Source organism: Pseudorasbora parva, chromosome 20 (genome assembly GCF_024679245.1).
Source record: "Pseudorasbora parva isolate DD20220531a chromosome 20, ASM2467924v1, whole genome shotgun sequence".
NCBI classification, from domain to species: domain Eukaryota; kingdom Metazoa; phylum Chordata; class Actinopteri; order Cypriniformes; family Gobionidae; genus Pseudorasbora; species Pseudorasbora parva.
Window position 1 is genome coordinate 37,788,861 of NC_090191.1, and position 21,563 is coordinate 37,810,423.

Sequence of the window (21,563 nt, forward strand, 5' to 3'; positions counted from 1 at the left end):
CTATAATTGAATTATTATTATATCACAAACTATAATAATAAATTATTTGTAAATGTATTAATATTAGTATACTTCATAATTACCATTCAAATGTGTCTTATTTATTCCCATTTATTGCTTTTAATATGAACAAATTATAATTAGAGGCAAACCCTAAAACACTTTTACTCTTAGTTATGAAAGAAAACATAATTTAGCCCCTATATGAATCTGTTTTTTATTTTAGCGACACCTCCATGTGGCTTCATTGTGCTTTACTATTCTTGAAAGGACATTTTTGCTCCTGTAAGTTTAGAATATACACCCACACACATTGTTGCACGGGCCAACTTCATTTAAAAAAACAATTATCTGGCATGCAATACATCTGCGTTTATACTTAGAATTCAGGGCTTGCAAGTAACAAACACACATGGTTATTCACACACACTGGCACAGAGGTAAATCGCAGGACATGGAGGGGTGGCAAAAGAAGTGTTAACAAGAGAGATAGACAGAATGAGGGAAGAAGGAGCAAAAAATGAGGAAGACTTGAGGGGGAAGGGACAACACAACAACATATGGTGACAAACACGGTGACGGGAAGACTTGAGAAAGCGCGAGCAAGAGAGAGAGCGAGACACTCACCACGGTGAGCCGTAGATGCGGAAGCCCCTGACGGTAACATCAGAGTCCTGCAGGTAGATGCAGTTGGTGAGCAGGGACTGCACGTTCTCGTAGTTCTCCGGCTTGAGTTTGGAGGCCGAAGGAAAGTAGTAGAAATCCTGCTTTATCAGGTCTGCCATAAACTCCTGATCGAATGTCAGCTCGTGGTTCCCGGCTATAACGATTTTTATCTCGTAGGGCAGAGTACCTGAGGAAAGAGAAAGCAGCTGTCATGATACAGCGCCTTCGCAGATCTTTATTTCATTATTCCCATTGTCCCGCGTTTTTTTTTTAAATACTAACCCATTTCCATACCTTTCCAAGTCATTTGTGGTTACTAGATAAGGACTTTTATGAATCATTTTGAAGACACTTAAATCTGATCTGAGCTAAGAATAACTAGAAAATCAATGTTCACCAGAGCAATTACCATGACTTTTTTAGATTTTACTAAAGATTTTATTATTTTCCAGCACTTTTATAATCCCCCTTTTTAAATAATCCCCTGTAATTTCCCCCCCATGACTGTGGGAACCGTTTAGTGACAATAGTCTCTCTGGTGCTTAGCGCCTTGATTCAAACCTGCAACCTTTAACTTGAACGAGGCTTGAACCAATTTTAAACTAATAAGCAGGTCTAGACAAAATCTGCAGCCTTTTTGAGCATTTTCTTCAATACATTTTGAGGGGAAATATGCAGTAATCTTTCCTAATTGAATTAAACAGTTAAATGTGTTAAACAGATCTTAGAGACTGCACTATTGTTGGTACCTAAAAGCCAAAATATTTCATAAATGAACACATAAGGGGGGATGGGGATGTGTAGCACTGTAAATGACAGTCGGACAAATATGGAGGAAATCTGAGCTGCTTTCTGGTGCACAGATGCCGTATGGGCCTGCCAAAAAGGTGGGCTCCATCATTTTCCAAGAGGTATTAAGTTGGTTGATTTTTTTGGCACTTTTGTGTTTTTCGGCTAGCAGAATGCATTGCAGCAAATCAGAACATGATGCAGGACTCTTAAAGAACTTGTTTTCGGCTCTTCTCTGGAACAATGCAAATTAATATAGCACTTCATAATCCTGACATCAATAAATGCACAAATATTATTACTCCTCACTCCATCTCCACTTTTTCACGGTTCTATAAAATTTTCACCACACCGGGGAGCGAACCTGTCCACGCCTGACAAACACAAAGACAGTCTGTCCCCACAAATCTCCTCTCTCCAAATCACTCTCCCCGCAGCCCTACGGATCCGAGGCGAAATTACGCCAAACATCTGGAAATGTTCCCTTTATTTGAAAAGTGTCATAAAAGAGATGAGATGCGTCAGAAAGTGTAAGGTTTGAGGTGTGACGGAGAGTTCAGTCAGCCTGTGTTTTGACAATTACGCAGCCAAGCGCGTCCCTGAAAAGCGGCAATTAAATTGTGGGCGGGAAGGATGTGGGGGGTTCTGGTTTTGAGGACCTGCAAAAAAAGGAAAAAAAATGGCAGTGCGCGCACACACACACACACACACACACACACACACACACACACACACACACACACACACACACACACACACACACACACACACACACACACACACACACACACACACACACACACAGTCCCTCGCACGCTTATGCTCAAAACGTGTGACTTAACAGCAATTTTCCTGACACTTAACACACGCACAATACTCCACGGCACCTCTAAAAATCTGCGGCCATAAGCACAATTTTACCATCGCTGGGAGATGATCATAAAAGTAAGACATGGACAAAAATGAAGTATGAGTTTTATGTGTCCGTGGCAGATGCTTTAGAAGAATCTTGCAGATTTAAAGCCTCCTTCCAGAGGCAAAGCTCTAATATGTTAGCTCAACACTTTTGTTATCCATGTAATGAACTATCTTCAAGCTCAATCGTTTGCTTTACTGTGATCTGATTTGACTTCCAAGCAGTTCATATCTTCAAATGCATGTCAAACCCTTCATAGTTCAACATCAATTTCTCAGACACCCGTCAATTCACACTATATATTACATGGAATACTTCATTCGGATTGGTCTTAGCATTTTGTTGTCCCGGGCAACAGATTTCCTTCATGCTGTGTAAGTTTCATATCACTCGTAGCACTATGCAGTCTGCTTCTGTTCGCAAAATAAGCATTTAATATTGATTAGATAAGTATGCGTGTTAAAGGTGTAACAATCTACACGCTATGGGTCCTGATCACCCTGCCAGGGTTTATTCTGTGACTATACTGTAAATAGTCTTTTACCTCAGGGGTTCTCAACTGGTTTTGCTTCAAGACTAAGACTTTAAATTCAAATTGGTTTAGCATGCAAAAGACAGACAAATCTACCAACATTTTATATAGTAGAGACGGAACTTGTGCTGAATTAGGACATGTTCACACTTGGCATTTTATTAGATTAAAATGAACCCTGGTGTGATTGCTCCGGCAGTGCGGTTCATTTAAATAAGTGTGAACGCTGCTATTCGAACCCTGATGCGCACCAAACAAGTGGACCGAGACTGCTGAAAAGATGGGTCTGGGTCCGCTTCTAAACGTATTCTGGACATGTAAACGAACTAAAAACAGGAAGATGAGACCCTAAAAAGGACAGAATGCTCACAATGCTCTTTTTTTGTCATCTTATCGCGAAGTTGCCCTTCAAAGTTTGGTACAAGATTCAGAACCGCGTTTCCTCACAGCAGATGTTCGTTTGTGTGTGTGACGGAGGGATTCCTGCCGCTGTTTTGACTCTTTTACACATTGTATAAGCTCTTCATGAGTTCACATAGAGCTAGAGCATTTAGTCCAAGACACAGCATTGTTTTCGATGTTCAATGAGTTCTGTTGTGATATATATATATATATATATATATATATATATATATATATATATATATATATATATATATATATATATGTAATAATAGTCAACCAATCAGGTTGTGAACATATCCCTATGCCTTTATGTACAGTATCTTTAGGTTTGCTGTTAAAATGCCAATGTGAACGCTAAGCAGACCAGGACTAAAAGTTGTTGTTTTTTTGGTCCAGACCAAATAAACCGAACTATATACACTGAGATGCACAGCCTGTCAAGACAATCAAAGGGAAGTATTTCTCTTGTAAAATATTCATTTTCCTATCCTAATTATGCACCATTATATGTTTAGTTGCATTGTATTATTTTCATTTTAGATTTGTTCTTCAATGCCGTCCATAACCCTGTTTTTTTGGGATCACGACACATTCCTCCTTCTGTTCGTCTATGTTCTCACAACACACAGCCATTTGTGCGTCCCTGCATCAAAAAAAAGATAAGAAATTCCATATTGTGTTTATGTTGTGCACCATCAGTTTCACATACATGTGTAGGCACTGCAAAAGTGTGAAAATCTCCCGGTGCATATGTTCATCTCTGTGCACTCATTGCCTTTCTTTTCTCTCCTTCTCGCAGTCCCTTTCTCACTCATATAGATTCCACAAACGGCCAGACTCCTTCAAAGGCAGAATTACAGAGAGAATCACCATTTTACAATGGAGTCATTCTCTTAGAAACACAAAGCAACAAAAAAAAAAAAAAAAGCTTTGGAAGCAATCAATCACACAAATACAAAACGCCAGCAAGAGGGAGGACGGAAAAGACGAGCCCAAAGCTTTTGTGATGAGGAGGAGCGGGAAACGGAAAAAAGCAGAAAAAAGCATGCCGATTTCAGCCCAAAATGCCTAATCCGGACACACGGACGAGTGTGCGCTGCTTGTTGTTATTAGTTTCTATCTTTTGGGCTCTTTGTCTTTGATTTCAAAAGCACTTTCAAGGCGGCAATAGCTTAAATTTCACTGTGAATCTGACAGACAGCTTCTGTTCTTTTCACTTCAAAAAGAGCGCAATTAAAGCGGATGAATGCAGGCCCGTGCGTGCTCACACAGAGGCATACGTGGAGAGAAAATAGCATGTTCCACAACTTAAGACAGACACACACACACAAACACACACACACAAAACACACACACGCACTTGCCATACAAAACGTCTCACTCTTAAACATGTCTTGTGAGCTGCAGCATTGACATGTTTGTGTGTATGTGTGTGTGTGTGTGTGTGTGTGCTGTGGACCATTGGAATAAGGGCTTTAGAGGTGCATAAGCCCAGAGGAAGTGTCCGGATTTGAGTGCTATTGTCATTTCTGTTCTGGTGGGTGGTCTTTGGACTTTGATGGAGCAAATCCTCCAACCTCCAAAATTCAGAGCTCATTCAAGAGGATTACGGAGCTGTCTCACACTGTGTGTGTGTGTGTGTGTGTGTGTGTGCGTGTGATGCTGCAGACGTTCTGCGAGACGTTTGCCACCTACGTGATACGTGCACTTTCTTGTAAGTTGGCTGACTGAGAAAGTATCTGCCAACGGCATAACTGTGCATTTAACACAAATTAAATTTAATCAGTTTGTATTGTGAAACAAAATGGACAAAAAAAAAAAACATTTCAGTTTCCATCTCATTCTTCAGGTAAAACCGCCATGCGTTTAAAATGTATTTATTAGATGAAACATTCATGCCACTACAATACATTACAACGAAAATATGAAAATGCCTGCTTCTCAAAGTTTATATTCATTATCTTTTTCTTTCTTTTTGACCCGACAATGCGGTTTCATTTTTATTCATACATTTTTTTCCTGTAAGAGCAAACTGTAGATAGGATCAAAATCAAAGACTCTGATTGGCTAATTTTACTATTTGACCCATTTAATTAGAACTGATTTATATTTATTTTTCCCCATTTAAAGCTTTTTTGGCCTCCAAAATGTTCCCATTTCTTACCCTCTCTGTGACACGTTTTAATATTTAACAGCAAGTTTTTGCTCATGCTTTTATAAACACCCTCTTCACTTGTGAAATGGGTACTGAGGGGTTTGTTTTCTGTAGTTTTTCCCCCCTTTTTTGCGTTAAGTCTAATATAGTTTGCTCTGTACTTTAATAACAGCTTTGCAAAGCCTAAATTACATAAAACAATCTCTGTTGAAACGTGCCACTTAAAGTTTGAATATCAGACATGGGTGGCCATGCAGTTATCTATCTGATGTAAAGCTATAAGGAAGCACACAACAAATCTTTTTTTCAGTCTCAATCTTCTTTCAGTCTTTTTGGACTGAGTTCTGAAAAAAAGTTTATGTTTTCATAGTCCATCGAATGCTTTTACTTCAAAAGCTCAAGGAATATTTGATTTCTCATGATATGACCCCTTTAAAGAATATTTGGGACATTTGATTTATTTAGTTCATGCGTCTCACTAGTTTCAACCATTCGATTAACCCTCTTCCTTCTTTTTAGATCTTTTTTAGTCTATAATCCCGGCTCAACAGAAAACAGTGACGCTTTGAAGAAGTGAAGAATCTTTCTGCCAACGTGCACAAACACACAAACGGTGTAGGTGTTCTTTGTGTTTCTTCATGTGCCCATGTGAAATGTAAACACACAGTATAATAACACACACACACACACACACACACACACACACACACACACACACACACACACACACACACACACACACACACACACACACACACACACGGTAGGAAAAAAACTGAATCTGAATATAAAACTGAGTTTAGAGCTGTACATAAAACAACAAACAACAAAATAAGAAAATAAAGCAGTAAAGAAAAAAAACTGAGAAAAAATGTCATATATTTACTCTATTGTATGCAGTTATTTTATTATTTCTGTGGAGAAATCCATAAAAACGTTCTTCTTTTTTTGCAATAGAAAAGGTGGGTCTGCTCCTAATCATAGGCTACTACAAAATCTCTGAAGCATAAGTTGTAAGGGATACATTTATAGTGCTTTTATATGTTAAAAGTTCACAGGTAATGGACACTCATGTCATGGCAAAGAGAAATACATTCTTCAAAATGAGAAAAATAAAATCATGATACCAGTAAATAAGGACAAAACTTTCAATACATTTGCAAGAAAGTCTTTAAAGTCACCATGAAATCAAAAATCTTATTTTTCTATGGAATATTGCATTATTTATTTAAAAATTATTTACCCGTAAACATTTTTTTTTAAATCATAATAATCCTGCCCCCTCCTCCTGTTGCCTTGTTTTCATCTCTGATGACAGTTTTACAAAGTGTGGGCGGAACAACATGTCACTTTTATGAGATCGACCAATAGAAAAACCATAATGGTCAAACGGATCAATCAATCAATTCCCACCAATGGACAAATGTCCCAGCCAAAAAATGTTCTTGTACAAGTAGCCACTTCACTCAAACATACAGTCAAACCAAAATGTATTCAGACGTTCAACATTTTCTCACATTATCACTGTTTATTCGCTTTAGTTTAGAAAATGGTAATTAAATATGACAAGAACTCAGAGTTAAACTGTGTCAGAACAAATCTTGATAATGTCAGATAACTTCGATAGAAAGGCATGTATTGGATCACAATCAACCAATCAGCTGTTAAATTTAAGAACACAATTCGAAATATACCAATGACCAAGCAATGCTTCATTGTGTTCAGTCTGTGCTGTCAACGGTCGCATTGGGCAATTAAAGAGAAAAACACTTCAGCAAAACATAGTCAGGTCAAAGTGTCTGAATAATTTTGGTCCCAAATTTCTTATCAATTTTATGGGTAGTACAGTGTGTGAATACATTTTGGGTATAAAATGTCAGTTTTCTTTATTTTGCTATATCCTCACTTACATAAATTATCTATAGTGTAATGCCCCCACTAGCAAAAAACTATATCTGATGTCTGAATAATTTTGGCTTGACTGTGCATCTCAATACTAAAGAAAAGACTAATCAAAACTTCTGTTTCATGCCGACTTTAATAAAGCAATAAGATGTAAAAGATATTAATATGCTAAACAAATGATATGCCATACCACATCCATAGACACACTGAACTCAGCCACAAAACTACACAAAGATTTAATCTGTCTGAGATTGTTTTACACTTTAAGTGAAAAACCGTAAAGCAGTGTCAAGCTTCCTCGTTAATAATCCACAGCTAAACCTTCAGCTGACTAAACCCATGGCAGGGTGAAAAAAAATGCAGGAAAAAAAAAAAAGAGCCGTAGAGCTTGAAGGAAGAAAAAGGGAGAGCACATTAAAGTTTCATGACGGTTTTCTCTCCAGATACAGACCAGAGAGAGAGAATGGAGGGAAAATTCCAAAGTTGAGAGGAGAGAGAGGGGAAAGAAAAGAAGTGAGAAAGGTGTAAACTTTTCTCCCAAGATTCTTCCACCCCACACACTCAAACACATCTCACACAGCCCACGCAGCTGTCACATCACCATTGGGCTAATCTATTATTCATAATGTGGACAGGACAGGATGGGGAACTACCAAACCTTCCTGACCTGAGAGAAAGAAAGTATATTATCTTCCTCAACCCTTACACACATAAAAAGTACACATAGAAACATTGCACAACAGATTCATACTTAAAATTCAGCCTCACCTATGTGCAAATTGCCTTAATAAACTCACAGAAACACCTGCAAATCCTGAAAGTGCTCAAACAAGCAAACTTCTCAAATCGGACTGGACTACTGCTGCAGTCCGTTTCTATAGTCATAGTTTGACCTCCAGAAAGGTTGTAGTATCACTTGTGATTAGAAAGGATTCATTTCAGATCTTTCCTTTCAAGCAGTTCTTTCAAGAGATGATCCTCAAACATGTTCTCCGGCCGTGTAAGCCCAAAGGATACATGGGGAAGATTCTCGCACCAGTTGTTCAGCAGGCAAATACAAATCACTGTAAACCCTAATGCTCAAAATAATTCATTGGTTTGAGTAGAGTAGAGTAAACTTGCATTAAGCAAATTAGTTCAATCATATGAAGTTTAATGAGTATTTAGAACCTTTTCTTTTGAGTGCACATTTTAAGTAATCTGTAGGGGTGTGACTAGATCTTGTGCCACGAGATCTCGCTAAATTAAAGTGTGACGAGATTTCTCATCGAGGTGAAAAGCTGTCTGGCATCATATTGTTATGATGGAGTGTGGAAGTTAGGATATAATATGACAGCTATGTTTATATTACGCCTTCACTGTCATTTTGCTTTTTTATAGAAATAAAGCAATTTAATAATGGTCATTTCAATTCTATCAGCTCATCCAACACAAGCTGTTGGAGCCACACATAGAGCGCAGCACTGATCACGTGACGAGAAGACCAGCAGGACCGCAGTGTCAGACAAATGTTTTATCTTGTAAAATACTCGTTCAACCCCACCGCACCCTATTCACAGTACGCACAATCGCAAAACTGAAAGTGAAAGTAAACCCGAGCGCACATTCAAGCACAATTTCAATAAGTTACCGCTGTTTGAAATCGACTCCCTGAGTCTGGCTGGATTGTTAGGTACATTTGTTTTACAGTATAATGACATGATGAGTACATGATAAGGCTGTGTAGTTGTAACCATCTCTTACCTCAGAATCATGCTTGAAGAAACATTCAATCTCTATTTGCATTTTAAATATTGAGGTAGTATTTTGATTATGGTCACACTTTTTGTTTTCACTTAATATCTATGATCAATTTGTTAGGAGCCAGTTAGGAGGTCAAAAGTTGTAGAAGCTCATAAATCATGTGCAGTTCTTCTAAGGTCTGAAGAGAAAATCATACAGGAGATAAGCCAGTCAGTTGAGTTTGTGGCAAAACCCTTTACAGTGCTGGATTGTTGCCTTTTACGGCATGTGCCAATTAATATTCAGAAAGTAGAACCTAAATGACATTCATTACAAGTTGATTAGTAAAAACATTTTAAAACCCAATCGAGTGTCTCGTCTCGTCTTGTGAGCCAAGTGTCTTGTCACACCTCTAGTAATGTGAATTGGTTAATTCTTCTGAATTTTATGAACTTGTTTCTTCATTTTAGACAAATTAGGTTACTAAATTAGGTAGACAAAGCTAGTCAAGATTCCACTACTGAACATATTTAAACTGAAAAAAGTTAAGTGGAATTGTCAAGTTCACATAACTTAATTTTTTCAAAGATTACGGGTTTCCTCACATTTTTTAAGTTTAGTCAACTGAGTCACAATAGTGGTCGATCTGTGGTAAAATGGTCAAAAGACGACTGTAACAATAATACAATTATTTAGGATTAATAATGTTTTATTAATACTTTAAATCCGCAAAGATACATATAAATTGATCAAAAGTGACAAACATGTAATGCAAATTTCTATTTGAATATGAAATGAACTCTGTTTTTATTGATAAAAGAATCCTGATCAATTTCCCTAAAAATATTAAGCAGTATAAATGTCGTCAACATTGATAATGTTTCAGCAAATCAGCATATTAGAATGATTTCTGGAGGATCACGTGACACTGAAAACTGCTGAAAATTAAACCGCATCACAGGATTAAATAAAATTTTATATAAATTAAAAATGGAAATATTTGTTTTAATTGTAATAATAATATTATAATTAATAATAATAACAATATTACTGTTTTTCCTGTATTGAGCGGTCAAAAACATCTATGGCATTTGACAAACCTTTGAACGGCAGTGTCAATTAACAAATCAAATTAAAACACATGAATATTTTCTAAGAAAAGCCTGTAAATGAAGATAAAGAAACCTTGCTATTAAGGCAGTAAATCATTAAATGGACATTACAAAAAGTGGCTTTAGACAACTAGTTTATTTCCAAATCAATGAACGCAAGTCTATCACTCACCTACAGCAATGTTGTTGTCTATACAAACACACAAGACAGACATCTTCAATCGCTCTGACACATCACTGTTCCCGCCCCAAGTCTCGCACCATGAGAACCATTTTATTTCAGCATTCTAGAGGTGCTAAAACACACAATATAGTAACAACTAGGACACACAACCCCAGTTTATTAAACTACTACGTAAACCTCTGTTGTAGGTTTATATAAATGATAACAAGCGTTCGGATCCATGTTATCCACTAAATAAATAATCCAATCTTTCATGTACTTCCACACCTTGTCTGTGTTGCTTTATGCTGTATTGCCACTAAGGTGAACCTCTGTTATTAAAGAACCAAAACTGGCTAAAAAATTAAGGTTGACAAGTTCAAGAAGTCTCGAGGAGCACAGACAAAAAGAGAGGAAACAGATTTAGCAATCATCAGTGTGTCAAATCGAAAAAGAAAAATATATAACTGACAAGGAGGCCTCGAGACTAGGTTAGAGTTAAGAGCATCACCATATGAGGAAGTCCATGTGATACTGTGTGTGTGTGCGTGAGTGTGTGTTTGCACACACTTTAAAGTACTGTGAGGTAAAAAGTAAATCATATCTCTGAGGATTGTTGCTGGATAAAGGAAACATGTGCGCAGTGAGTTCTCTCAGATACACAGGAGCAATGATACAGAGATGAGAAAAAGAACCACGTTATAAATATTTATACAGAGACAAACGCGAGAACAAACATGCGAACTTCCTTTTTGGCACAGGGACGGCGTGCCAGAAAGAAAGAGAGAGGCAGGACAGCAGAGAATCAATAGCGGGAAAGAAGATGAGACACACGAGCGACAGTCTTAATCTGACTGGTGTCTCCTGCACCCCGCTGACTAACCTCCATCCATGCTTTCTATTCCCTCTCCTCAAACAACCACAGTCATCTTTCTTATTCTGTTTATTACTGAACCTTCCTCATATACATGGACATGCACATGCAGGTGTACAATAAGTTATAAATAAAACAAAACACCATGACTATGACCTCTACATGACACATATGGTCGATATGCTAAGCATCTTAGACCTTCATATTATCCTATTGATAAATGGATTTTAATTTACATTTAACTTCACTAAAATATTCGGAAATTATCAGAGCTTGTTACTTCAAAAAAAGATACCTTTTCAGGATTTCTGATATCATTTAGGTTGAAATATCTCTGTGCTTTATTTCCTATAGTGATATTACCAATATATGATAATAATCTGTATAAAATTGTGTAACATTGCATTTATAAGTGTACATAATTTTATATGAAATTAAAAATATAAAATGAAATATAAGGTCAACAAAAGCTTGAATGGTGTTGAAATATTTTAATGTTCAATGCCCATTACGGCCCTTTTCTCCATTTTAATTCTGCCTTAGTACTCAATTTGATATTATGAATATGTTTATGTAACAGCCAAGTTTATGAACATAACTGTTGACATATAAATGCCTCTAGCTGACATCAGAAAATCTGTAAAATTAACTTTTTCCAATATGTTTATTGGACTATTTTCATTTTCATTTTCAAAAGATAAAGGCTTCTGTTCTTTTTTACAAAGCTACACACATCACATCCCGATGCATATCTTGCATGTTCATTATTTAACATTTTGGATAATCTTATTATGTTTTATTGCTGAGAGTAAGACTGCAGTTCTCTTAGTTCTGCTTAACATATTTTCCAAACTCACAAAATCAGAGCAGAAAATGGCTAAATATGCAGACTTGGTCATATGACAATGTTAGTGATGCATTGATCCATAAAAGTATTGCATACAATCCAATTTTAAAACAAAGATTTTTTTAAGGTGGAGAATAAACAAATAAAAAAACTCACCGAGCCAGTCATTAAACTTCTTGACTTCGCTGGGCAGGCCGAGCTCTGTGAAGTCTCCAGCGTGCAGTAAGACGTCACCGTACGGCATCTGAATAGTGTCAGTGCGCGAGTGTGTGTCGGAGATACAGACAAACCGTGTGTAGCCCGGGGGCTTGGGGGTGTCATGGGGTAACGGATCTACCCTGTGGAAAGACAGAGGGGGGAGAGAGAGAGAGAGAGAGAGAGAGAGAGAGAGAGAGAGAGAGAGAGAGAGAGAGAGAGAGAGAGAGAGAGAGAGAGAGAGAGAGAGAGAGAGAGAGAGAGAGAGAGAGAGAGAGAGAGAGAGAGAGAGAGAGAGAGAGAGAGAGAGAGAGAGAGAGAGAGAGAGAGAGAGAGAGAGAGAATACATAAGGTTATATATCGTTCTCTTGCGGCTTAAACAGTTGCGTTGGCAGAAACGGGTCTCTGAGGGACATGGTAGAGTTTTGAATAAGAATGGCCCACTTTAGAGCATCTCCTACTGGGTCGACCACACAGAGACAACACACACAGGTACACACTCACAGATAGTCATACACGTTTGCAAATAAATAGCTGTGACCTGTTTTTCTATGTAAATTGGCATGGAAAAAAAAAGAGAAACAATGAAATATGGCCCATCTCAAGAACAACTCACATTTTTTCAAAAGCATCTAGTTAGTTGTTTCCCTGAACAATTAGTCAATTAATCTCCTTTAAAAAAGCCCTGAATAATTAATATTCCCGAAAACAGCCACACGTCTATCTAAATGTGTATAGCAGTGGTGTTTTAAAGGTGATGAGTTCTAACATGCAATCTGTCAGTTAAAGCAAATAATGCTGTCAGCATGCAAATTAAAGTGCTGCTGCTAAAAACATATTTTAAAGAACTAATCGTATAACTAGTCAGACATAGGTGACCCATACCAAATGCACACGAGAGTTTCTTACATGTGGACGTGGGGCGGCTGGAAGCGACCCTGGTTGATGTTGTAAAAGGTGAAGGCTTGAGTCGGGTTGGAGCTGTATTCGTCCACTTCCACCACTCCTCTTCCTCCTCTCTGAGACTGTTGCTGCTGTCGTCGGGCTGCCATGATTTCTGAAAGTGTGAAAGCCATGGCAACACACACACACTATCTCTTGATCTCTTACACACACGAGCGTGCGCCTGTCCGGTGGCGTTCGCTTTAAAGGGATTCCACTCTAGCTGGGATCAGATGTCTTGTTCCAAGTCTTTGGGACGTCCAGGACCGTATTCAGTGGCTGGCCCACCGTACGGCTCCGCTGCTGGGATAGAGAGCCTGCATGCTTCCCCTCAATCACAATACACCGGCAGCCACAATACACCTGAGGGAAAAAGGGTACGAGATACAAGATAAAGGGAGATGCGAGTGGTGACAGCCGCATATTATCAAAACCCACAATCAGACGCATTGTTGGCGGTGGTATGTCCCACTCTCCTGTGTGTTAGCACCGAGATCTTACACAAAGCCATGGTAACCATTCTGTCACGATTTCTATGTCTAACAATAGAGTTCCCTGCACTTTCAAGACGACAGAAGAAGAAAAAAGATGCAACGCAACAGACAATTGTTTGGGAGGAAAGAGGACACAAAAGCCCTTTGAAAGAAAGGGGAGCTAAAATGTTATTTTGAACGGAAATAACAAGTAGGGGGAAAGCTAAAAGCTTTCTACTCCATTCCTTGAGAAATACACAAGTGCTCAAATTGTGTGCGAAAAGCTACAATAGCAATTCTTAAAAGATGGATGATGACTAAGCAAGTAAAACTATGTGGGACAAAAGACTTGAATAACTAAAAAAATAATTAAAAGTTAAGCTTTGATCGAATTAACTAAAACAAATCTAAACAAAATAGCTTGCATTACTCTCACTCCATAGTAAAGTGATGGAATCAGGTGTTGAAATGACTGCACATAGATATTATGGTACTGAATGATTACCATATTAATCTACTTAAGTAATTTGAAGAATACCATGGTATTACCATCCTACACATCAGACAGCATGTTATTAACATGGTATCATGTCCAACAATTAATACTCACATCCTTACACATACACATTATAACCCAAACGCAATTAACAGTTTTATTGGGTGGAATGCATGATCTTTTGCTATTAATTTGATTTAATTTTACAAAGTGTCATTTGACAGATAAACATTATAAGGGATTACGGAATTTGTTTAAGATGACAAGGAATAAAACGCAAAATATCCATGCCAAAAATCAATCACTCAAGCATTCAATTATTGACTGTATCTATGGTAACTGTCTCTGCTTTCCAGACGAGCATCATTTAGAACAACGCACTCTTATACATATTCATGCATATTCAAAATATATGCGTTGCTGATTTACATATCAGAAATATACTTACCTTTTCAAACTCAAGAGTCTAACGCCAATGTGTTCGCGGAGACTTGCAGGTAAAGACACCTAACACATAACCGAGAAGAGCGTGAAAAAGCAGCGGCTTCTGTTTGCAGAGGCTCGCGCTGGTTTGTTTGAACTGGAGTCGCGTGGTGCCCCGGTGTGTGTGTGTGTGTGTGAGAAAGAGAGAGAGAGCGTGTGTGTCTCGCGCGTTTAGAGACACTCCCCCTCGTGCTGCTCTGGATCTTTCTCCTCTCCTTTTGCGAATCCTACTATGGACAAGAGCTTCATTAATAATCATACGCCGCCCTTTAACTACTGCTAAAACAACCGTTTTTGTTGTTGATGAATTGTATTCACAGAAAAAATAACCCCTCAAAATTGGCGCCATTCCCGAAGGACTTCAGTAAAGCATTAATAATATTAAATTCGAAATGTATCGATATTTCTTTCAACATAATAACGCAAACACATATATAATCCATATTACCATGTTGTTGAGCACTTAAAATTACTTTTGGGCGTTACACAGCTTGACCGTCTTCCAGCTTTCAACCAATCAGTAGGGGTCTACAAGATAACCGTCACGTACGTGATTAATATTCACGAGAGAAGCCTTTCCCGTAGTATGATTTGCTAATTCATCGATCAGTGATTTCAGTCAGAGGATGGCTTAAATTGATTTAATTTTTTCTGCCAGTATCATCTATATTTATATTTGTGCTGCGGTATTTTGTCTGATCTTGATCTGCATGTTATATTAAAAGTGGCGTTTTAAACCTTAATCATACATAAGATACTAAAATGTATATTAGTCTAGATCTGCGTGGTAGATACAAAAATATATTCTAAAGCATGAATAACAACCCTTTTAGCTTTCAAATGAGTTCAAATGTTTTGAAAAAGCACAAAAATGACATTGGAAAAAAATCTTGGTCATAGACTGTAAAAAAAAAAATATCGGTGCACACTGCCCCTCTGTGGGCAGAAAGCAGAAAACGGCACGGACGCTAGTCCTATATTAATATTGCCACAAGAGGGCAGAAATAGTTCAAAATGGCTTGATATAAGGGTGTTTTTTTTTCTTCTGCAAGAGATGGATGCATTTCCCTCTGAACAATCACTTTTAATTATTGAATTAATAGGCTGTTTCAAACTAAATACAACAGCACGACAAACACCGTGAGATTTGAATGATTTATTAATAAAGTGAGGTCTTAACAATAGTTCCCATTCTCTTCTACACACCTTTTGGGGTGATTTAACACAGCTGAATTGTTCATTATTCTGTAATGTGTTCATTCACCATGGTTTCCAAAGCTTTCCAAAACGGTCCTGTTGCCTATGTTAGACTGTGACCAGCGTTTTGGCTCATTCTACTGCAAATATTAACTTTAAAAAAACAAAAACAAAAACACTAACATTTGTACATCATTTACACATCTGTATTCATAAAGCTTACAAATCACACCAGCAGCAGTCTGAGTCACTCTCTCCATTTGAGGGGCAAAGTGTGTGAAGCCATCGAGGTGTGTGTTTGTGTGTGCATCAGCAGGGGCGTAGCACCAAATTTTGGGCCCTGGGTACAAACCATCTTGCTGGGCCCCCGTACCATGTATGTGTATGTATAGAAAACTGACTTCTAAGGCCCCCCCCCTGCCTCGGGCCCTGGTTACTCAGTACCCTTTATCCCCCCAGTCCCACGCCCCTGTGCATCAGTTGCTTCAGCAAGACATACATTCTTCTTCTTTGCTAATGGCAACAGTTCCTCAAACAGTCCAGGCCTTTGTTTTAGTAATCAACAAATGTGATAAACAGATACACAACACACACACACACACACATACACACACACACACACAAACTAAAAAGATCAACGACAACCAGCGGTTATCTCACAAATTATAAATTACTGTGCTAGCATAACAATATGTATTACTGCATTTGTTTGTGCATGCATGGATGTATGATTATTTATGCTCGATGCATGAGTGAATGTGTTTCCCTGTCCATATGTGGATATAACAAATACAAGCATTAATAAGTGCTCATATAATAAAGCAGCTTTAGAATGATCACTCCGCCCCTCCCTCCCAAACAGGAATATATGCAAATCAAGGCAGAATACTGTAAAACGACAGGTAATAGTATCTGTATTTCTGTGACTTTATGCATGGCTCATCTAGATGTATGTGGTTGTGTGGTTTGATTTAAAAATTTCTGTCTCTTATGTCACTCCTAGACTCGCAAAAATCACTATATCAGTTTCCACAAAATGAACAAAGGATAGATATTAAATAAAACTTTACCAGAACTACGTATAGAATCTCACAAAGCGGCAATAATATATTTTTTGTCTTCCTACATGGTCATTCTGCTGATTTGTGAGGAGAGATGATCTGATTTCTGGATTTGTTTTTTAGCCAATCAACATTCACATACATCAGGTATGTCATCAGTTCAACAAACAGCCTCTAATCTTCATCCACAGTTCAACAACAAGAGCAAAATATGCGTCTTTGTGCACAGCACAAAGGTGATATGTAATGACTATGTAATAGATATGATATAACTATGTAATACACCACAATAAGTCTCTTAATCCAAGTTCTTTCCGAGTTCTTTGTTGTTCTGAATAAACTCTTCACCATTTCCATGAGTTTTATGACACCAGGTTTAAACAAAAAAGTCTGACTTACCAAAAAATATTTACAATTTCTCGAAATATTCTCAAAAACTAAATCGTAGGTTAATTACAGACTCATTGCATCATGTAATCTTATATAAGTCAAGCTGACAAAGAGGTAACCCAGTAAAACCAGATGGCACTTCAACATTAATACTTTTCTGATATTAAACCGTGATTATTATGAAGTGTGTTTTGTTTTCAGGAGAGGGAGAGGTGAGAATATCTTTCTGTATCCCTGTAAAGGGGCAGTACGGACATTTCTTGTTTCTACAACCAAGGTAAAACATTTCTATACAACAAGACAATTAATTAAAAAAGTAACTTATATTTCCTTATTCTCTACAATATAAAATTCAAGTGCAGTTGAAGCTCCAAATACTAGTTAAACAACGTACACGTAACTCTAACTCTCATACTGACAGGTAGTCTTTGTCTTTCTATCTTTCTTTTCTTTGTCTGGCTTTGTCTTTTATTTTGTGGTCACCACAGAAAGTGATTACTTTCTCATTAAGTTTGAAAAGAAACTTTAAGTGCACTAGGATATTAAAACCCCTTGTGCACATCAGGGGCATGAAAATAACCTTTTCGAAACAAGAATATATATTTATATATCTGTGTGTGTCTGTATGTGTCCTAATACACCATAAGCTCACATAAACACGCACACACACGCACGCGCGCGCGCACACACAACACACACACACACACACACACACACACACACACACACACACACACACACACACACACACACACACACACACACACACACAAATATATATATATACACATACATACATTTACAAATATATACTGTGGATATCAAACATCCAAAAAGGGCTTTTGCAAAATCAAGCACATAAATATTAGCAAACAAAAAACAAACAAAGACAAAAAGGGACAAATGGACAAATCTCAGACAGGAAGAAGGCCAAACGTCTTTATCTTCTTGCAGTAGTTAGGCCTTCTGGGAGCTAGTGGAGAAAAGACAGGAAGAGAGATGGGGGATAGAGCCGGGGTCATGGAAGAAATGTTCGGGGTTTCTATTTATACGGCCGGAGAAACCTGGAGACTTTGGAACGTAGCAGCTTGATAAAGGAACGTGGGAACATCTCCTTTGATTCCTGCACGGTGTATTTAAAGTAGTTATGAGGGTGGGCCAGCACATCAAACAGAGCTTTAATCAGCTTCTTATCCTGAAAACAGAGAAGCACAGCATTAAAACAGGAATATGAAGTTATGTCTGACTACAGTTGCTTACTGTAGTGAAAATTAATGCTCACTTTTAATATTTCTTGGTGGTTTTCTGAGGCGTAGAGACGACCGTCTCGGACAATGTCCTCTATAAGTTGCTGGTAGTCTTCTATAATCACAAAAAACACAAACACAAACTGACATTAGTAACTGTAGTATATTATATTTGTACATAAATAACTTTTTAAAATTGATAGAAAGTTTATCCATTTCATTTGTGTAGTGACTGTCTTAATGCAAGTCCTAATGCAGGCATTGTATTATAAGACCCTATGTTGGTCCCCCTTTTGCTGCCAAAACAGCCCTGACCCGTCGAGGCATGGACTCCACTAGACCCCTGAAGGTGTGCTGTGGTATCTGACACCAAGGTGTTAGCAGCAGATCCTTTAAGTCCTGTAAGTTGTGAGGTGGGGTATCCATGGATCAAACTTTTTTGTTCAGCACATCCCACAGGATGTAAACCCGGCCATCCACGTGATGTAAAAGAAAATTGGATTCATCAGACCAGGCAACCTTCTCCCATTGCTCAGTGGTGCAGTTCTGATGCTATTGGCCCTTTTGACAGGGGTCAGCATGGGCACCCTGACTGGTCTGCGGCTATGCAGCCCCATACGCAACAAATGTGATGCTTTTATATGTATTCTTTTCTTAATATCAATGTTGTGCACAATTACCATCACACACCTGTTGTTAATAGATAGGTGCATAGGTCGAAGGATAACCATATCCAAAAATCACAACAAACAAAAGGAAATCCCGCACACTTTCAATACTTGCAAAAAATCAAAAACTTTTTATTAGCAACATTTTGGTCTCATGACCTTCATCAGGCATCGATTTTTTTGCAAGTATTGAGAGTGTGCGGGATTTCCTTTAGTTTGTTGAGATTATTATCAATGTTGAAAATGGTTGGTTATCTTTGTGGAAACCAGGATATATTTTTTCATGATTCTTTGATGAGTAGAAGGTTTAAAGTCACTGTCACTTTTGATCGATTTAATGCATCCTTGCAGAATAAAACTGACCTTAAATCTACTGTATGTGAATGTGTGTTCCTATATGGGGTTGTGTTTGGACTATATCTTGAACTTACCATCATAAGTGACATACGGAACTTGAAATCCCTTTCCACTGTTACCCTCGTTAGATTTGAACTGGATCCACAGCTTGCGTGATCGGGAGGTGAATGCGATTGGTCGCTCATAGGTTTGACATGTCTCATAAGTGGTAATGGAAGTGGGCAGGGCTAAAAAGAGAGGGGAAGAGCTCAATAACGTCCATTCCTGCTTACAATAATTACCTAGCATCCAAAATAACAGGTATACCATACCACTCTTCCTCATGACAAGAACATCCCCACACTCATCCTCAATGGGCAGGAAGATCTCCGGAACAACAATAAGGATGCGCCTCTTGTTCGGAGGGTTAATGGTCCAGACACAGTCCACATTAGATGGATAGTCACCGGGATAGTTGGGAGATTCAATGTATCCCATAAAATCTCCCAGCTCACCACCACATAGCTGATCTGCAAGGGATAAGGACAGGATTTGCATATCAATCAATCAGCTTTATTTATATAGCGCTTTTACAATCACGATTGTGTCAAAGCAGCTTCACAGTGTCAAACAGGATAATATTGCAACAAAATTAGATTTGGCTGTACAGTCGTTCTGGAGAAAACAGTGATGTTATCAACTTATTTTAATTTATCATATAGCGACAATGTTGGCAGATCAGTATTATAGTTTATAGAATTAAATAAAACCTAATTCATAAATTTTATTTGTGTATTTAGTTGAATAACTTTGATCATAATTTTACTGTCCCCAATATATCCCCATATATCTGCCTTACTTTTGCAGTGTGATACATTGTTTGCTCCATCAAAATCTGTAGTGGTGTTTCCAGGGCAGGTGATACAGTAGTTTTGTCCGGACTCAGACTGGTAAGTTCCAGCCGGACAACGGATGCACCGGTGCGTGGTGGCATTATAATGATGCCCAAGGGCACAGTGAACTAGAAATACAGGAAAGAGAAAATACAAAGTAAATAATTATGGACATAAGAAATGTGCTCATTTTTTGCAGTGTTTCCATCATACCTTTGGCTTCACAGTCTCTAAAGGACGTGCTGCCTGTGTGTTTAGTCATGAGTCCTCCTCCACAGGGGAAGCACAGCACTCGGCCCGGCTCTGGCTGGAAGGTCCCCAGCGGGCACGGCTGGCACGGACGGAAACCATCAGAAGAAAACTGACCTGCTGGGCACTGGCCTACAACCACAGAAAGCATAATTTACTTAGCAACATCCTAGCAACCACCCAGAATACCTTAGCAACCACCTAGCAGCCATTTAGGGTACCCTAGCAACCGTACAAACACATGACTAAGCCAATCTCAGCTCCACAACATTGTACAGACATGTTTTTTTGCAGTCACTTGCATAATCGGGTCCCGAGTTTTGCCACGGCAAGAACCACTCACATTTTCTTCAGGAAATGTACATTCTAGTTTTTTTGTTATGCTGACCAAGGCTGCATTTATTTGATCAAACACACAGAGAAAATTGTGAAATATTATTACGGTTTAAAATAACTGTTTTCAAATGTAATATATTTTAAAATATATTTTATTCTCAGGATGCAAAGCTATTTTATTTTAGCATTGTTACTCCAGTCTTCAGTGTCACAAGATCCTTCAGAAAATGTAAATATAAGTCTGGAATTTATAAAGATTATCAAATTTGCTTCATAAAACTTATTAAGTATAGAAAACAAGCAGTCTAGACTCATTTTGTGGTGCTTTTTGTCATTTTTGGAGCTTCATAGCCCCTGTTCATTCACTACTGAAAGGGGGATTCTGAAATCCACTGCCGCTTCAGTAAACCTGTATATAGTGCATATATCCTAATTAACTTCATAATCCAAACCTTAATAAATATTTATCTTCCTATATTATTTTAATGATTCTTTCCAGTTTTGCTTTTAG

At 38.0% G+C, this 21,563-nt stretch overlaps 2 protein-coding genes across 3 annotated transcripts in view; both read right to left on the bottom strand.

Moving 5' to 3' along the window:
* The window catches only part of mpped1 (metallophosphoesterase domain containing 1), a 47,885-nt gene extending 32,877 nt beyond the window's left edge, over positions 1-15,008 (bottom strand). Inside the window, exons 1-4 of the mRNA XM_067428163.1 lie at positions 14,641-15,008; positions 13,191-13,586; positions 12,243-12,424; positions 628-853 (exon numbers count right to left, since the gene is read on the bottom strand). Of these exons, the coding sequence (XP_067284264.1) occupies positions 628-853; positions 12,243-12,424; positions 13,191-13,357 (575 nt within the window). The 5' untranslated portion in view covers positions 13,358-13,586; positions 14,641-15,008. The remainder of the gene's footprint in view (positions 1-627; positions 854-12,242; positions 12,425-13,190; positions 13,587-14,640) is intronic.
* Positions 15,009-18,030: 3,022 nt separating this feature from the next.
* The window catches only part of scube1 (signal peptide, CUB domain, EGF-like 1), a 79,106-nt gene continuing 75,573 nt past the window's right edge, over positions 18,031-21,563 (bottom strand). For both annotated transcript variants that reach the window (XM_067427238.1, XM_067427236.1), the window contains 6 exons: positions 20,681-20,848; positions 20,434-20,595; positions 19,907-20,104; positions 19,670-19,822; positions 18,606-18,685; positions 18,031-18,518 (listed from right to left, as the gene is read on the bottom strand). In XM_067427238.1, the coding sequence (XP_067283339.1) occupies positions 18,366-18,518; positions 18,606-18,685; positions 19,670-19,822; positions 19,907-20,104; positions 20,434-20,595; positions 20,681-20,848 (914 nt within the window). In that variant the 3' untranslated portion in view covers positions 18,031-18,365. The remainder of the gene's footprint in view (positions 18,519-18,605; positions 18,686-19,669; positions 19,823-19,906; positions 20,105-20,433; positions 20,596-20,680; positions 20,849-21,563) is intronic.